The sequence below is a fragment of the Pyxicephalus adspersus genome, chromosome 4 (genome assembly GCF_032062135.1).
Source record: "Pyxicephalus adspersus chromosome 4, UCB_Pads_2.0, whole genome shotgun sequence".
NCBI lineage: Eukaryota > Metazoa > Chordata > Amphibia > Anura > Pyxicephalidae > Pyxicephalus > Pyxicephalus adspersus.
Genome location: NC_092861.1, coordinates 29,642,932 through 29,659,765, shown reverse-complemented (window position 1 = coordinate 29,659,765; position 16,834 = coordinate 29,642,932). Strand labels below are relative to the sequence as shown.

Genomic DNA, 16,834 nt, shown 5'->3' with positions numbered 1-16,834 from the left:
GTGACCAAGCTGTATACAAGCTGTGACTGCAGCAGAAAATAGTATAAATATTAAGATTTGGTGGGAAGTAATCCACATTCTTTGGCAGTCTACAGTTTCCATGCATGTATTTAGCTGTTTGATCTGTTATCTTGTAGACTATGAAGAACTTTCAGGTGGATGAAGGTTTACTGACAAATCAAAGGGTAACTAACAATTAAAAATTCAGGCTATAAGTGGTCATGCCATTTGTTGACCTCTATAATTTTATCTAATCTGGATGAATTCACTATAACTTATCCAGCTGCCTGATATAGGTCTACTATAACATGATCAATACAACTGCCAATGCCAATATTGAAGTTAATTATTTCAGAAAGCCATTGCTTCTGTCTAAAACTAGATATTTATTTCAACATTTTCAGGCTCTGTTTGGGCGTAATGGAAGCCAAAGACAAAACTTTCAGCTGTTTGGCTCCAAGGAAGGAAAAGACCTTCTCTTTAAAGACTCCACTCAATGCTTACTTGAGGTTGACCAGAAAACCACAATAGAGGACTTCTTAGGAAAGTCATACTACTCGGCTGTGTCCACACTAAATAAATGTTCCACTACATCAGGTATTGGTGCTCGCATTCCTTCTATTTCATATCTTTCATAATGAAAGTTATGTAATTCCAGTAACCTTGTTTATGTTTTCTTGTGAAAATTACTGGAAATTACTTAGAAGTCCATAAAGTGTTTGGTTTGGAAGTTGTTGTTAGTTCAGGAATAAATATTGATAATCAGAGGTTTCACTAGGATTACAAACAGCATTTTTTCCTATGGCATTTTATGATGGTTAGCTTGATTATGGTAAGAGGACCATGCAGTATTTTCCTGTTTCAGAAATATGGACATTGATGAAAGAAAACTATTGACAAAAATACAAACCACAATTGTTGTCAACATTAGTCAACAAGAGTCGTACTGTCAATTTTATGGCAAAATTATGCATTTCCTTTTCTCTTAATGAATGTGCCTTGTAAATAATGGAGCAGAAAGGAATAAATTACACTGACAATTCAATCTGAATGACTGGTAGGTTTATAGAATCTAAACAACCAAGGAATACATTCATAACTAAGCTAGAATCTGAAACAAAATGGAGTGTCTCAGGCAACAAAATGGAGTGTCTCAGACCCTTTCAGATGGCCAAAAGCTGTCAGCTGCGGCAATAGAGCAAAGACTAAAGGCGCATACACACGTGCAATTATTGTCATTGGAAAGGATCTTTCACAATAAGACGATAAGAACCGCCTAAAGCATGAACAAGTGCTGTACATACAGCACCGTTCTGCTTTATGGAGAGGGGAGCAACGGAGTGGCACCCCTGCTGTGCGCGCTTCCACTTTCTTTGCATTAGGATCGCTCGTCAGTCATCATCTGTGGATCTGCCAGGATAGATCCACGGCAGATTCTCGTCTGATATCCGCCCTGAGCCGATTATAGGACAAGAAAAATTTTACGTGTGTGCGTAGCTTTACTGACTTTAAGAAAGCACTGGGGATCCGGGGACCCTACAACTCAAAATGGTACTTTAAGAAAATTGCGCCTGACCCTAGCATCAGATGAGGGCAAAGTCCACCTAGTAGAAATTAGAGACGTGAATAGAAGACCAGGTGGCAGGCTTGCAAATCTGCAACATTTGTTTGATGCCAAAAAACACTTAAAGATTTAGTGGACCAATTAGCTGATCCCAATACTTGATACCATAAACATGGATGAAGGTCGACCTAAAGCTGGGTACACACTTCCAACAATTATGGTTAGAAAACGAACAATTACGACCGATCAACGATTATGCATTATGCGATTATATTTGAACGATCATATTGTGCACAATTCTGTACATGTTGTAAATATACGATCGTTCAAATATAATCCACCAATAGTGTACACATGCTAGATACAATCGTTTGAACGATGTAGGAAGTGACATGTAAAGGAGAAAGTGTATTGCAGAAACATGCATGATCACTGAACGACCATACACACGATAGCTAGTGAACGATCGTCGATCAATCAGATCTGCCGTGACGGTGGTTCATTTCCAACAACAATCCTCGTTCGTCGGCGTTGTTGGTCAGTCGTTGTTCACCTTTTCTGTGAACGATTTTCAGGCGATCGGTCGTTCGTCATTCTTTTAAAACGATAATTATAAGTGTGTACGCAGCTTAAGTCACCTAGAGAGGATGGAAGATAAAGTCAGAGCACCCTTATGTGGAATTACAAAAAGAGAAACCAATCTAGCTAAAGCACAGCAGTTGATCGGTTCGGAGGTATCTTCCATCAGGTCCCACGTCGTCACGGTATCTGTCTCTGAGCTGGGCGGCGCCATGTTCGCCTCTTCCGGGTCCTTCTTCATACGTCACCTGACGCAGATGGGAGAGCGGGTGACGTAGTTTGGAAAAAAACTTGCCAATCTCACTGCACATGCCGATGCAGGCAATTTTTCCTTTATTCACGTAAAGGTTCCTTCTGCGCTTGCCCGAGATGCTCTTACTTACTTAGGTATCCCGGGAGGCTTTGCGCTACCATTAATTATCATCATCATTAGGGGGCGGTGCTGCACCCTTTTTTTGTAAAAAAAAAAAAGGTGTTGCACTTAAAAAAACCCTAAACAAACAGAATTTTTACCTTACACAAAAGAGTTTTTTCCTCATGTTTTATGTAAAGTGAAATTTCTGAATTTAGGTATGCTTTCAGGGGCACCTTGCAGTAACTGAATCATTGGGCCTGATTTATTAAAGCTCTCCAAAAATGGAGAAGATAGATTATCATGGGAGAACCTGAGTGACCCAGCAAACCTTGAGTGGATCTGGTCTAGGATTGAAAACATTTGCCAGGTTAAGTAAATGCTTTTTTAGAAATATATTTAGAAAGCTTTGGCTGCTCCCTCTGCGCATGCCCGATCTCAGTAGGGACATTTTTTTCCACTAAGGGGAAAGGTATGCCGATCTCACACATGTGCAGTGAGATTGTCTCTTACTTTCTGCTTTTACAGCAGGCTATGTAACCTGATCATACACCTGCGCAGTGTGAGATCAGGTGAAATAGCAATAAGACCGGAAGAGAAAATGAAAATGGCGGCGCCCAGCAATTCCTTGGCACCGTGACGGAGAAGAATTCCAGGATGATGTGGGACCTGATTGAGGGAAGTTACGTCGTCATAGAGGAGTAAGGTTTTATTTAGAAAATACATATGTGATATATATATATATCTCAATCATATCAGAGACAAAAGGAGGTGATGTAAGTAAGAATACAGAGCTTGTGTATAAAGGTGTGACAATAATAAAGCATGCTGTGTCATTCCCCTCAGATGTGATGACTGCCTATAGTCAGGGCTGTACACAGCACAATCTGTGCTTTACGTCAGCTCTCACACATCATCCTCCTCCCGCCGCCAAACCTCACAACTTCCACGTGACGTGTCCCTCACCTCCCAGCATGCTCTGCGCATGCCGGAAGCGCGCTCCTCACTGGTTGTTGTAAAGTGACACGTAGCGGGGAGGTGAGGCGCATGCGCACTGCCGCCTATGAAGTGGTGACAGCAATGGCCGCTGTTCAGGATGCTGGGAGCCCACAGTGGTCTCTAGACATGGAGTCCATCAAGCAGGAGCTACAGAGACAAGACCCCACAGTGCTGTCTGTAGTCGTGGCCATAGTAGTTGTACTGGTGAGCCTGGGTGAGTTATTGATCTGTACATTCATCTTGCAGCAGAAATCACTGTGTTCACTATATACATTATATGGGGACTTCATGAATAGGATGGAAGCACAAAGAAAGTGTGTGTGTGTGTGTGTGTGTGTGTGTGTGTGTGTTATTCCAGTAGGGACATTGCCTTAACACTATGTTTTGAAGTGGAATTTTAGTTCCACTTGAAATAGTTGTCCCCCATGGACTAACTGCAGGACCCCATTGTGCTGACTACTGACCTCCCCACTCATAACCTTATCACACGCATGGCTTCAAGACTTCTCTAGAGCTCCCGGACTCTCTGGAATGGTCTTCCTCATCCTATTCGCCTTGCTCCTACTTTAAAAGAGCACTCTTAACCCATTTTTTTAGAACTTGCCTACCTTATTCTGTCTCTTAAAACCTTCACTACTTACCCACTTTTCATATCGCCCCTCCTATTGTGCCCTGCTTCCCCCATCTATTAGATTGTAAGCTTATTGGGGCAGGGTCCTCTCCTCCTCCTTTGTCACTGTCTGTATCTGTCTGTCATTTGCAACCCCTATTTAATGTACAGTGCTGCGTCATATGTTGGCGCTATATAAATCCTGTTTAATAAAAACTGCAGAAAGATCGGACATGAGAGAATGCTTACCTGCACTAGCATATTGTATGGCTACATATCTCACTAATGATGCCATTGAGGTAAGGGGTAACCGGCACACATGGATTTACAGAAACCTTGGGTCTGCCATACTCATCTTTGTGATCAGATGCTCAGCCAACACTTAATATGTTCTTCATCAATCACTAATTAGGTAGTGATGAGAGAATCAGTATCATATCCTGAATATCGCATCTCTTTTCTTAATATTAATATTAGTATTAATAAACAGTATTTTTATAGTGCCAACATATTATTCAGCACTGTACATTAAATAGGGGTTACAAATGACAGACAGATACAGCCAGTGACACAGGAGGAGGGAAGAACCCTGCCCTGAAGAGTTACAAACTTCATCAAACAAGCCATCGGTCTCTGCTTTCATTTTTCTGTAAAGACAAATAACTTTTAAGATTTTTTTTTGTATGACTCTGTTCCTTAACTAGCTAAAGAGTTCTCCTCAGCCCCTTTTTAAGCGGTTGCACCACCTGGCACTTTTCAGTAACCATCTGGTTATTTTTGGGTGGTTACTGAAGAATGGGGTCACAATACAGGGATCGCAACCCACCTACAATTTCTTCCCACCCAGCCTAAACAAATTCTGGCTTGAACACTGATTTATAATATAGGATCCACTTTGTTGGGGGCACCACCATGGTGTTACCACCACTGTCATTCAAAAAATGGAACAGCTCCATGGTTGGAGAATATCTCCTTTGTATGACTTTGACAGATCATGTTATTGCCCTCTCCTGCTTTGATTTTGTTTTCCCATTCATTGGAATAAATTTGGGTTTTGCTGGGCAAAAGCGTACCTTGGGTAAATCTCACATTATTGTTTTTTTGTTTTTGTTTTTTTGTTACATTATGGCAGATGTATTCACCACCCTTTGTTTTCTCTTCTCTTAGTGCTTTGGAAGCTTCTGCGACGAAGTCAGACTAGCAGAAGAGCCATTCTACTTGTTGGCCTATCTGATTCTGGGAAGACCTTGCTCTTCATCCGGGTATGACAATCCTATACCACTGTTAAGACCTGTAGAATTGAAATAATATCCAAAATGAACTACCTACGTTGGACCAGATTGTGCATTGATTGTTAGACCTGCTGATCTGAGTGGAAGCAATAGGTGATCACCTCATTTGGACAATTTTTGGCTCTTTACTTATTCTTTGTAACAATAAGACAGCTTTCATTGTCTCCCACAGTTAAAAATAGTAGATGCCATGGCAAACGGTTACAATTATAGCTTAATACATCAGCAAAGCTATATGGCCTATTGCCATCTGATCTATTTGTTAATCATTCAGCAGACCCAGGGCATACTAAACATCCTTTTTGTTTATTTTTTGATAACTGGAAAGAAAACTTTCCCTGAAAGTGTTCATGCATAGATAATAATGTAGATGTGTGTTCTCACCTTACTATGTAAGCCCCAGGTATATTAAGCGGGCTTCTCCAGGTTCCTGTTTGCCAAGTTTATCAGTGTGCCAGTCACATTTGTCAGCTGAAAGAAGACTGGCAAGTTAACGTGGAAGCTGTGTGACCCACGTTGTCTAATGGAGCGCACACATATTTTTAGGATCCCTGGAAGTTCCAAAGGTAAACTAATTTGGCATATAGACACTTGGATTGAGAATGGTGACAAGACCTTTTGTTTGCATCAGGTTCTTTCATTTGTCTTCCAAGACTTTTCCTCTATTTGGACTTCCAGGGAAAGTAGAAAGCCAATCACAAAGGCAATAAAGATTTCAGGTGGCAAACATGCCACTGCTTGTAGTAAATATGACGTTTAACTGTTAAACTGCATTTTTAACATTTTATTTTGCTTTATTTCAGCTTTTAACTGGAAAATTTAGGAAAACACAGACTTCTATTACTGCCATATCTGCCACTTACAGAGCAAAAAGTGACAAAGTAAGATCCTAAATACTAATTCAATGTGTTAATGTTACATCAGGGATATTACTGTGAAATCAATATATATTTAATGGTGTTGTCAATTCATAAGCACATCTAATTTTTTTAATATTGGTCTCATAGCAGTATGGAGTACTTTTGCTGTTAAACCTCACTCACATCAGTTTTCTACATGCATTTTAGTTTTGCTGTTTTATGTATACCATTTAAAGTGACAGCAAATATGAGGTTAATAGGTAATATAGGTTTATTAAAAGATGCATTCTTCCCCGGTAAATATTGAGAGTCAGATTTCCATACAGTGTACGTAATGGATATTAATTAAGTTAGATCAGTAATATCTGTCTATTTATTTGTTTTTTATTGTTATATCATCGCTAGGACTTTGTGTGTTGAGGAACAAAAATATTAGGTGTTCAGGAGCAATAAATCGGTTTGTGTTCAAAGTAGCCAGAACAACTGCTCTTGTTTTATCTTACTAATATTAAAAAGGCAATCTAAAGGTTGTGATATGTTTGGCATCTATAGGTTCTTAGATAAATAAGTATCTGTTGTTTTTTTTTTTTTTTAGAAAAGCATTACCACTGTCATATATTAGCACAGCACAGGAGAAATAAATCTAGAGCACATAAATAAATCCCCCTTTTAACTTGACTGCTAATGTGCTATTCTTCTCCGCCTAAAAAAAGCACTCTAAAGGCTGTTCACATTGCCAGTCCTATCGTTTTATTACAGTGGTTAACCACTTTGATTCCCATTTGTGTCCAAATTGCTGTAGAAAAATCCACACATTTTAATTTGGCAATTACAGAATTATAAATGGTCAATGATTGTAAAACTGGCTTATACCCTGTACACTATCAGTATCATAATTTGAATTATAATTGCTGTCATTGATTATGAGCACAGGATTCTATTAGAATAAATATTTTGCTGCTGTGATTGTGTATGTAGAATAATTTATGCTTATGATCCAACTTTTCTTCCTTTTATGCAGAGCCATTGTGTTTGTGGTGGACAGTTCAGCTTTCCAACGCGAAGTTAAGGATGTAGCAGAGTTTCTGTACCAGATTCTGACTGATGCTGCCCTACAGAAGAATGCCCCATCCATACTGATTGCATGCAATAAGCAAGGTGCGTCCCTGTCTGAGATGAAAAACAGGAATATGATGCAGATTGTAGTCATATTTGTAAACAATCCATTGATCAGGGGTATATTTTTCTTTTAGTTGCAACTTTCGTTAGTATGGCTGTTAATTTCTCTGGTCTGCAGAGAACCACAACAATTTTGATTACTTGATCTTTTATGAGTTGGACAGGTTTTATTAGTCTGATATTGTAGCTGATCTTACTGGAATAAAAGTAAAGTTGTTTACTATACAACAATTTAAAACAGTTCATTGCTGAAATCTTATTTAGACTTATCTGAGCAAATGCTTCTCCATATAAATTGGTTTTATGTATGTATTTGACAGAACAGATCTTAGTATAACCGTGTGGTCTATAGCTATGTACTATATAATGGGGGGACTTGTGTATATACCTTACAGTCTTAAATTCAAGTGGTGTATAAAAAACTATAGCTAATAGGCTTTCTTCCAACAGATATCTCCATGGCCAAATCAGCCAAACTAATACAGCAGCAACTGGAAAAGGAACTGTAAGTACTGCAAGATATTGAAAGTGCCAATCATGGGAATGTTTTAAGGTGGAAGTTTTGTGCCAGACAAGTTAGGGTAGACGTAAACTTTAAATAGTGAAGATCTGATATAGCATAGGGCAGTGTTTCCCAACCTTTCTTAGTCGCGGCACATATTTTACAATTAGAAAAATCCCACGGAACACCACCAAAAAGTCAGACACGTAAATTAGCTACCTGCTGCCCATCTAGTGGAAGAGTTTTTTTTGGTTCTGCCCATCACTATACATCGCTGGTATAGACAAATGAAGACAAATTTTTTGCAGTAAATAAATCATTTTGGGACCAATTAACTGAAATTGGATAATTTCCCACAGTACACCCGAAGATCTCTCAAGGCACACTAGTGTGCCGCGGAACAGCGGTTGAAAAACACTGGCATAGGGATATGAAATCTGTATATTGAAATGTTATGTTGTTGTGCCTAAGAAATATCCTGAAGGAATATGAAGGCTCTTTTTTGTGTGGAATTCCTCCTAAATACGGCAGTCCACTGGTATGTGAGGGAGGCTAGGTACTTCTGTGCTTAGCTTTGAAGCTGTGTATCTGCAAAGTGAAATCTAAGGAACACAATGCTTCCTTTGATTGCTAACAGTAGGGGATTTATAATAAGATTTAGTGTTGTCACTTTTGTGCTGCTCACTGTTCTTCTTTGTTAGAAGATAAGATGAATCAAAGCTCTTCCTGCCTTCACACAAAGACATAGGGCCTGATTTAATAAAGCTCCTCAAGGCTGGAGAAGATACACTTTCATCAGTAATGCTGAGTGATCTAGCAAACCTTGAATGGATAAAGTCCAGGATTGAAAACATTTGCTAACAAACAACAAATTACTTTTAAGGAATCCATTACAGGTTTGCTGGATCACCCAGCGTCACTGAAAGTGTATTCTCTTCAGTCTTGGAGAGCTTTAATAAATCGGGCCCATAAAGTGAAACAAAGTATAGTTGAATGTGATAAATCACAGGAAATACTGATGACTAGTTGTAAGACCTTTATTGTTTGGGTGCAGCTTTCGGATTTAATTTCCCTCTTGATGTATTATTTATTGTAAACCTTACTATTCTTGTTGTATAAATCTGCAGCAGCAACAAGTAATTACAGTGCAGCAATTCCACCATTATAATAATGTATAATTCATTCTGAAAAAGCAGATAAGAGGTCACAGCTAGCATTTTACATTGCACAAACTTTCTTCAATAAAGTATTTTTAAAATATATTTAAAACTGTTATTCTAACTCTGGGTAAACATGGTAAAATCCATTCCAGCTTGTTAGTGTCTCTAGGTCAGGGGTGTCAAACTCTGGCCTGCAACATCTTTTTTTTTTTTTTTATTTTGGTCCCAAAGGATTTCTAAATATTAATTGCATCTGACCCGCCACTGTATTGAAATAGCGCCACTATTACAATTTCCGACATCACTTGCGTCTATAGACCAGCGGCCTCTCTGCCTATGTGTGGCCCCACATTGGACTGTTTTATAGACACAGGGAACTGTAGTAGCGGTGCTATTTCAGTTTAAATTTGGTCCGCAACTTTGTCTAAGTTTTTAATTTTGGCCCACTGTGTATTTGAGTTTGACACCCCTGCTCTAGGCTAACTGATCAAGCAAGATTGTTCATTATGCAGAACACTGAGCAAAAACAGGTAAAGTTGCTACTGCAGGCTTTCCATGTGTCTAATATGTTGATTTTTTTTTTCCTGCAACAGGAACACATTGCGTGTCACCCAATCAGCTGCTCCCAGCACTCTGGACAGCAGTAGCTCTCCATCCACCACACAGCTTGGCAAGAAAGGCAAAGATTTTGATTTCTCTCAGCTTCCTATGAAAGTGGAGTTTCTAGAATGCAGCACTCGGGACAGCAAAGAGGAAGAGGGCGATGCCAACCTCAGCAATGTAGAGGGCTGGCTAGCCAAACTGGCGTGATGTAAAGCTATTGAATAAGTGTGGCATTTGAATGGGAATTATTATGTGAGCACCTTCTCCAAAAAAAAAACAAAACACATTTTATTTTAAATACCGCTAAAGACTATTTGTAAAGACTGCTGCTGATGCTTCATTGATGGGACAAAAGTAACGTGTTCAGTATTCTGGCGTTTCATATTTAGGACTATTTTATGTTACATCTGCTGACTGGAGTATTTTGTTTGGTCAGTTAGCAGTTTTTTTGTTCTATAATAAATGACTCCAAGCAGAAGTAATAGGTAAATAATTTTACTGAGTTGTTTTTTCCTAAATTATTATTGATATGCTGTTTGTTCAAATGAGCTTGTTATCACAAACAGCTGACTAGTAACATTACCTGGGCACAGATTAAAAAATGCTTGTACCTTTTGCTGAAAATACATTCATAAAGGTGTGTTACCTTTTTTATGTTTTGCTGGCATTTGTGAGGCTTTGTTAAAAGCAGCCATTCCCAGACTCATGGGCTAGCTGCTAATTCAGGGCAGTGGCTCAATTTAATAGAGCTTCATCATCCAAGAGAAATGAGTCAAGTGAGTGGAGAAATGATTGCTTCAACCAAAGATTTATTACAGAGTTTCAGTAGTAGATAAGTTAATCTACAATGCTATCCTATTTATACCTGCTGCTCCTTACTCTCATGGTGAGGGACAGCATAGCTAGTACAAAGTAGGTGAAGCTCCTTTAGCATTATAGAGATTAATAACTTTGTCCTGTTTGGTTCTGCATAAAGCTGAATTCAAGTAATCCCTCGAGCATGGATATATACTCCTTTTCTGTACTCTGATTGTTTACCTTGATTTTCCTGCATGCTGTTGCTTTTTGCAGTGTGCATTATAAGCAGGAGCTAGTCTGCTAAGAACCCTGGCTGGAGGACATCCAGCATTACTTAGGCCTTTCCTTCTTAGTCTGACTGTGTCAGGCCAACCACTTTCATCCATGGGATTTTAGTTATTCCTATCATTGAGCCTTACTTGAGGATATTGCCAAAGGAGATCTACATAGTTAAATGCCTCTTTCAAAGAGCCAGACCACTGTTTGCATGAGGGAGAAGTACTGAGGCTGGGGAAACAGGTGCTTAAAATAAATCCCCACTGCTCGCCACACCACTAAATGAATTCCTACATGATCTCTTCCATAAGCTTTAATACAAGGACCAGAGGAACAACCCACAAATCAAATAACAAGAGATTGCATGTATGATAAAAACAATAGAAAGCTGTAATCCAGGCTTCACAGATTTGCTCAGAGACAAATGCCTTAGACATGTTCTGAGGCTTAGTGCTTCATCTCTGGCCTTAAGTGCTGTGGTACAAGTTGCTTGTAGACATTTGTCACTGTTAGTGAATCCTGAAGTAAAGTCTCCCAGGTTTAGCAGAAACTTTAATTCCAAATTGATGATACATGTTTTAAAGCACAGTAAAAGTAAAAATGATTTATCAAATAAAGTAATAGGGATGTTTTTGTAGTTTTAGTCATTGAAGCATTCATCACTTTGGAATTAAGTGACCAGCGACTGAAGCTATATATAGGTGGCTTCTCCACAAAGCACTATTGTTGGTCATGCTGAATCAGTTGTCCCTCACTGGTGGGCTGATGGCTACACTTAGAATGTTTCTACTGGTCCTATCATTATAACTCTGTATATGGAAATGTTCCTTTAGGAAACCACATTGTGGTGTGAACACTGGCTGACAGACTTTTCAGAAACCTGCAAGATGTACTACCTTCGTCTCCAAACACTGCCAGGTTTGCAGTGGAGATTTAATTTTAACCAACAGGGTTTTGTGTTAAAATAAAAATATGATTTGATTCGAGAAGTTGCTGTTTTTAATGTTGACTTTACTACCTAATAGATCAATGACCCAGAGCAAGCAGCCAACCAGTAAAGTCACCCAAACCAACTCAAACTTGCATACTTGTTTCTGGTCAATGATTCACAAAGGGAGGGTGGAAAAAAGATTGGTCGTAGAACCTGAACTGTTAGACTAGTTTTTGTAGGAAGTTAATAACACCCCTTCACCACCATCATCACCACTGCTAGTTGTTGAGCATGTGGAGGAATACACTGTGCATTTACTATGTGTTGATATGGTTAGAATGTAGGTTTTATTGTACATTATGCTATGGCATGAAGGAGCCCACTAGGTGCATAATTTCATCCCTAGGAGATCTACATTACTGTACATTTTGGTAGTTCCCAAAACTCAAGTATAGCAACTACGACTTCTTGGTAGTGCATATAGCCTTCGTATTGGTCAGAATCACACTCAGGAAGTTGTGGCAGTTAGATGGACTTTGGGAATTCTGGCTTTCTTAACAGAAACATGAGCTGCTTTGGGCAGTAAGAAACTCCTACAAAATCCCTACAAAATATAGCAACGTCCTTCCATACTGACTTGGTCATTGTTAAGGATCCAAACCAGTAAATGGCTTAGCACCCTAACAATTTTTTATAACCACACCCAAAATAAATTACCTACAGAATCTTTTAGGTCTGTGCCAAGGTTCACTTATCTTAATAAAAGTCTGGGTATATAATAGAAATTTGTTTGGTAACCAGGGAGAACAAGGGCTACCAATGGAGCTTGAGCATCACAATTTCGCTTGTACCCACAAAGGAACAGTTTTGATAACATGTCAAAAAGCAGACATTGATCCCCATTATCTTGGTGGGCTGTACAGTTGATCTTCTAATGGATTTATAAATATTAGCGCACATAAATCTTATCAGGGGAGGACGTCATGAGCACGGTAATGGTGTAATTCATAGTGCTTGATGTGGTGGTGGAACAGAGTGTCAAAGGGGCACTGAGCACCAGGTGAAGTTGGATCAAAGGATCAAATAATGATCAATGGCAGTTCAGTAGAATTGGTGAGAAGGCTGCGTGGTCCAGTGACAATAAGACGGAATGGTAGGAAAGTGTAAAAGCAGCAATGAATAGTGTTGGAGCAGGATGAGAGGAGGAAGCTATGATCAGTAGCAGCTGAGTGAGGAGAAAAAGAGGCCAGACACAGAAGGATGATCGGAGTAGAAATTGGTCACAGACGATGAACATGGGGGAAGGATTTGTATGCAGAAGAGGACAGAGAAAATCAATATGAGACAGAAAAAGAGAGGGAGTTTATATGGAATGCAAAAGAAGCAGGTGGGTTGCAGAGGAGGAGTAGCAGGGAAATGGGTGGCAAACTGGGCCCAACTACTTACCATTAAAAAGAATGCAGCAAGTTAAGCATTACATTTTTGGGCAGCAGATGATTATGTGTTTATACTGTCCCAGAATGTTCTTGAAGCACCTTTATATTAGAACAAGCTTTTCTGGACAGGGTCCTTTCCTCCTCCTGTGTCAGTCTCTGTATCTGTCTGTCATTTGCAACCCCTATTAAATGTACAGCACTGCATAATATGTTGGCGCTATATAAATCCTGTTATTCCTAATAATAATATTATTAATAATTTCAATCCATAAATACATAATGTATGGTATGTCCTTCACAATACAGCAAAGGGTTCCTTTGATTTTGTGGGTATGCAAAGGCAAATAATGTTGTATCATATACGAACTTTCACTTCACAATTTGCTCAAGACAATACAACAAATGCGTGTGCACCTTAGGTCCGCACAGTCCATTACCATGATAGAAGCATTTGCCCTCAATGTCTGCTGCAATGATGGTTGATTCAGTGACAATGGTTACCAAGACAAACAGAAGGTTGAATCTCCCCAGAGTGGACATTAGCAGAAACCTGACAGTAGATCTGACCCTTACCACTTCTGTTTTGTATTAATTATAAGACATGGCAACAGACAGAATTTTACCAATCAGATCTTTACTCTTTTTGTGATATGTGGAATCTGAGAGATCCAGACAAAATTAAGATTTCTACTGAGCTTTTCTGCACAAGAGCATGTTATTTCAACATATAAAAACAACATAATACTTGGTGTCACATAGTTTTTGGCAATTTTAATAAAGTACAATTATACATATATTACAACAAAAACTGAAAATAAAAATAAAATGTTAATAACAGCATTTAGAGTCAGGATTTCCTTTCTCTTCTGATGTGTGTTTAAGGGGCTATGTGTAGGGAGGATTTATTATGACAAGGAAGAGAAAGAATGTTTGATCTAAAATAGTATAAATTAGGTAAGAGTAAGCTTGGTGAATGAAGGGATTTACATGTGGATATTTAAATTAAATCCATTCAGAGTACTCTTGGCTTTAACCAGTTGGCATAGATTAAACCACTTGGTGTACAGTTACTATCTACGTCTAGATACTCGGTAGTAAGGGAGTGATCCTGTACATGTAATTGTTTGTAACAAGGTGCATATATAAGGACCTGGGGATGTGAGCACAAGAGGGGCAGAAAGAAGAGACAATGTGGAATAAAAGTGCAATGAGTAACAATTATGGAAGGACTCTGGTAGAAGAGAGAGTAGAAGACTCAAGACCAACACAAGAGCCAAAAGGGAAAAATAGACAAAAAGCAAACAAGGTCTCCAGGGAGGTGGGAGAAGTCAGGAGCAGTGGAGGATGTTGACATTCTCTGGATGTTGTTTCCAAATGTTTGTTTTTCCAGGCTAACCAATAGGAAGCATCTCGGGGCTAAGCACACGGCCTCTGGCAGCTCACCTGTCATGTGCTGCGTATTAGCAGGAGCACCCAGCATCGGTTACTTGCGGTTCTTGAGGTTTGTCCAGTTTAATGTCAATCACTATAGTACAGGATGAGCAGTTAAGGAACATATATGTACAGGATGCCTACAGTGGAAATAAAACTAGAGGAAACCTTCATCATTTGTAATTGCTGATGCAAAACATGACACATGACATATTTCACTTTTTAAGAATAAATCAACAAATGATCTACCTCCATAGAATCTTAAGATCAATACATATAGTTGGGTGCCATTTATCACCCTAGTTTGAAAATATATCAACAGAACAGCATGCCCACAACGTAATTTAGCATTCCAATGTGCTAAATCAACCACCTGACAAAATCTGGCTGCATTGTACAGAGGCCCAGTAATAATGTAACTGGGTATAAAAATAGGTGTGTAATGAAAATGCCATATTATTGAAGGGGGAAAAAGAAACCAGCTAAGGCACAATATAAGCTGATTTAAAAACAAGTAAAAGAGGTTGCATTTTAAAGCAGGACATTTAAATACAAAATATTGCAACCAGACAGGTCCAGGTAATGTCCCTTCTACAGTAAAATAAACTTGCCTATCTGATTGCAATTTTTTAATTACACTCACCTGTTGCAGGTGCCCCCAGCTCCACCCAGTCCTCTTCTAGTTATTGGATCTTCAGCCATCTTGATTGGCCAGGGCAAAACGCCGTAACTCCTGTGAATGTGTGGATGAGTTCATTCAGTCCCAACAGCCATCGGGGGTACAGTGATACCCAGCATATCATGCAGAAAAGTATGTTTTATTGCAGAAGAGACATTGCTTGTCCCTTCTGCAATACCAATCAGATCAGTTAGTGTTTGCTATACTATAGTTCCACTTGTGTAGTTTTTGCAGTGAGCACTTTGTCATCAAATAGTAGGGAAGGAAATGTATTGTTAAAGAAAGCCCTGCCCATGGTAAATAGAATCATTATAAGTATTCCTAAATAAAATGAATAATTAGTTATAATTACTAACTATAATTAATAATTATTAATAACTTAAATAAAAATTAAATAAAACTTTCATTATATTTTGAAGGAAAAACTTTTACTGCCACATGAGCCACTTTGTAATATATTACATTCATGTTATTAGAATCTATTTTTACTTCTAAACCCTAAAGCAGCTGTGATTTTCTAAAACTGATCAAAGATGTAAATGTTGCATCATGTTGAATCATGGTAACACTGAAACATCTTACACCGCCTAAACTCTAATTTCCTGATCATGTGATTCATTTTGTCATTTGGGAATACATGTTCTACAAATATAAGCTGTTCTCCGTTCCTCTCTATAAAGTTATTTAAATACAAACTTTCCTGGTAATTAATATGTACGATGTAGATGTTTGAAATATGTTTTGAAATTCAGCAGTGGGTTCTGAAGTTACAAAGCCTTTTTACGATTAAAGGATACTGCCGTCCTTGCTCTTTTCCTCTGTACACTCCATCCCAGGCAGTGCAGAAGCCACTCGGCGAAACAGCTGTAAAGAAAGCAATTGTATGTCAGCCAGTGTTTTCAAATGTAAGAGTCATACCCTTGTGGTCTCCATTATTTCAGATGCATTGAGGATAACAAGTCAGTTAATAAAACATTCTCTCTTGCTGCTCATGGGGTCTAGGTATGCTAAGTCTTGCAATTGTAAGAAATCAGATCTATTGTGTCCCAGTCCTGGTGCAAGTGACCAGAGCAGTGTTTCTCAACTTTTTCAACGTGGATGAAAACTTGAAATTACTTTCGGGATCCCCTGCTATAAATAATATATCCACAGCTTACAGTATAAAGGCATGGTGGTCAGTGGTAATAATGCTTCTTGCAGTGCTGGCCAGTTGGAAAAATGTCACCCTTACAGATAGTCAAAAAGATCACTGGTGTCACTTAAACTGACGTGAGAGGTGCAAATTGTTCATTGCTCAAGGAACCCCCAGCAACCTCTGGAGGAACGCTTGTTAGTAACACTGGACCAGAGCAATAAAGCACATGCTGCTCTTTCTAGCTGCTTGTTTGACTTTTATATAAATAATTTAGTTTAAACTTTAATTAAAACTTACTAAATACCATGAACACTAACAGACATATTCACGTAGTGCAGTGTTTCCCATCATTGTCCTCATGCCCCACCAGCAGTTCATTCTGTGCAAGTATCCATGTGAATATCTTCATAACTTTTATTACCCTGTTTCCCCGATGATAAGACACTGT

At 38.8% G+C, this 16,834-nt stretch overlaps 2 protein-coding genes across 2 annotated transcripts in view; one reads left to right on the top strand and one right to left on the bottom strand.

Annotated features, from left to right (window-relative positions):
• The first annotated feature begins 3,522 nt into the window (after positions 1–3,522).
• On the top strand, positions 3,523–10,324 carry SRPRB (SRP receptor subunit beta). The gene is made up of 6 exons (XM_072410097.1): positions 3,523–3,708; positions 5,272–5,366; positions 6,200–6,277; positions 7,246–7,414; positions 7,886–7,940; positions 9,691–10,324. The coding sequence occupies exons 1-6, from the start codon at positions 3,543–3,545 to the stop codon at positions 9,905–9,907; spliced, it is 780 nt and encodes a 259-aa protein (XP_072266198.1). The 5' UTR covers positions 3,523–3,542; the 3' UTR covers positions 9,908–10,324.
• Positions 10,325–13,892: 3,568 nt separating this feature from the next.
• Positions 13,893–16,834, bottom strand: part of RAB6B (RAB6B, member RAS oncogene family) — a 34,378-nt gene continuing 31,436 nt past the window's right edge. The window contains exons 7-8 of the mRNA XM_072407639.1: positions 16,049–16,115; positions 13,893–14,666 (exon numbers count right to left, since the gene is read on the bottom strand). Coding sequence (XP_072263740.1) covers positions 14,602–14,666; positions 16,049–16,115 — 132 coding nt within the window. The 3' untranslated portion in view covers positions 13,893–14,601. The remainder of the gene's footprint in view (positions 14,667–16,048; positions 16,116–16,834) is intronic.

Bases quoted from the DNA above. Each gene is read 5' to 3' on its own strand.
- SRPRB (XM_072410097.1), top strand. From the start codon at position 3,543: ATGCGCACTGCCGCCTATGAAGTGGTGACAGCAATGGCCGCTGTTCAG. The intron at 3,709-5,271 runs GTGAGTTATTGA...CTCTTCTCTTAG, and splicing joins AGTTGTACTGGTGAGCCTGG to TGCTTTGGAAGCTTCTGCGA. The intron at 6,278-7,245 runs GTAAGATCCTAA...GAATAATTTATG, and splicing joins ACAGAGCAAAAAGTGACAAA to CTTATGATCCAACTTTTCTT.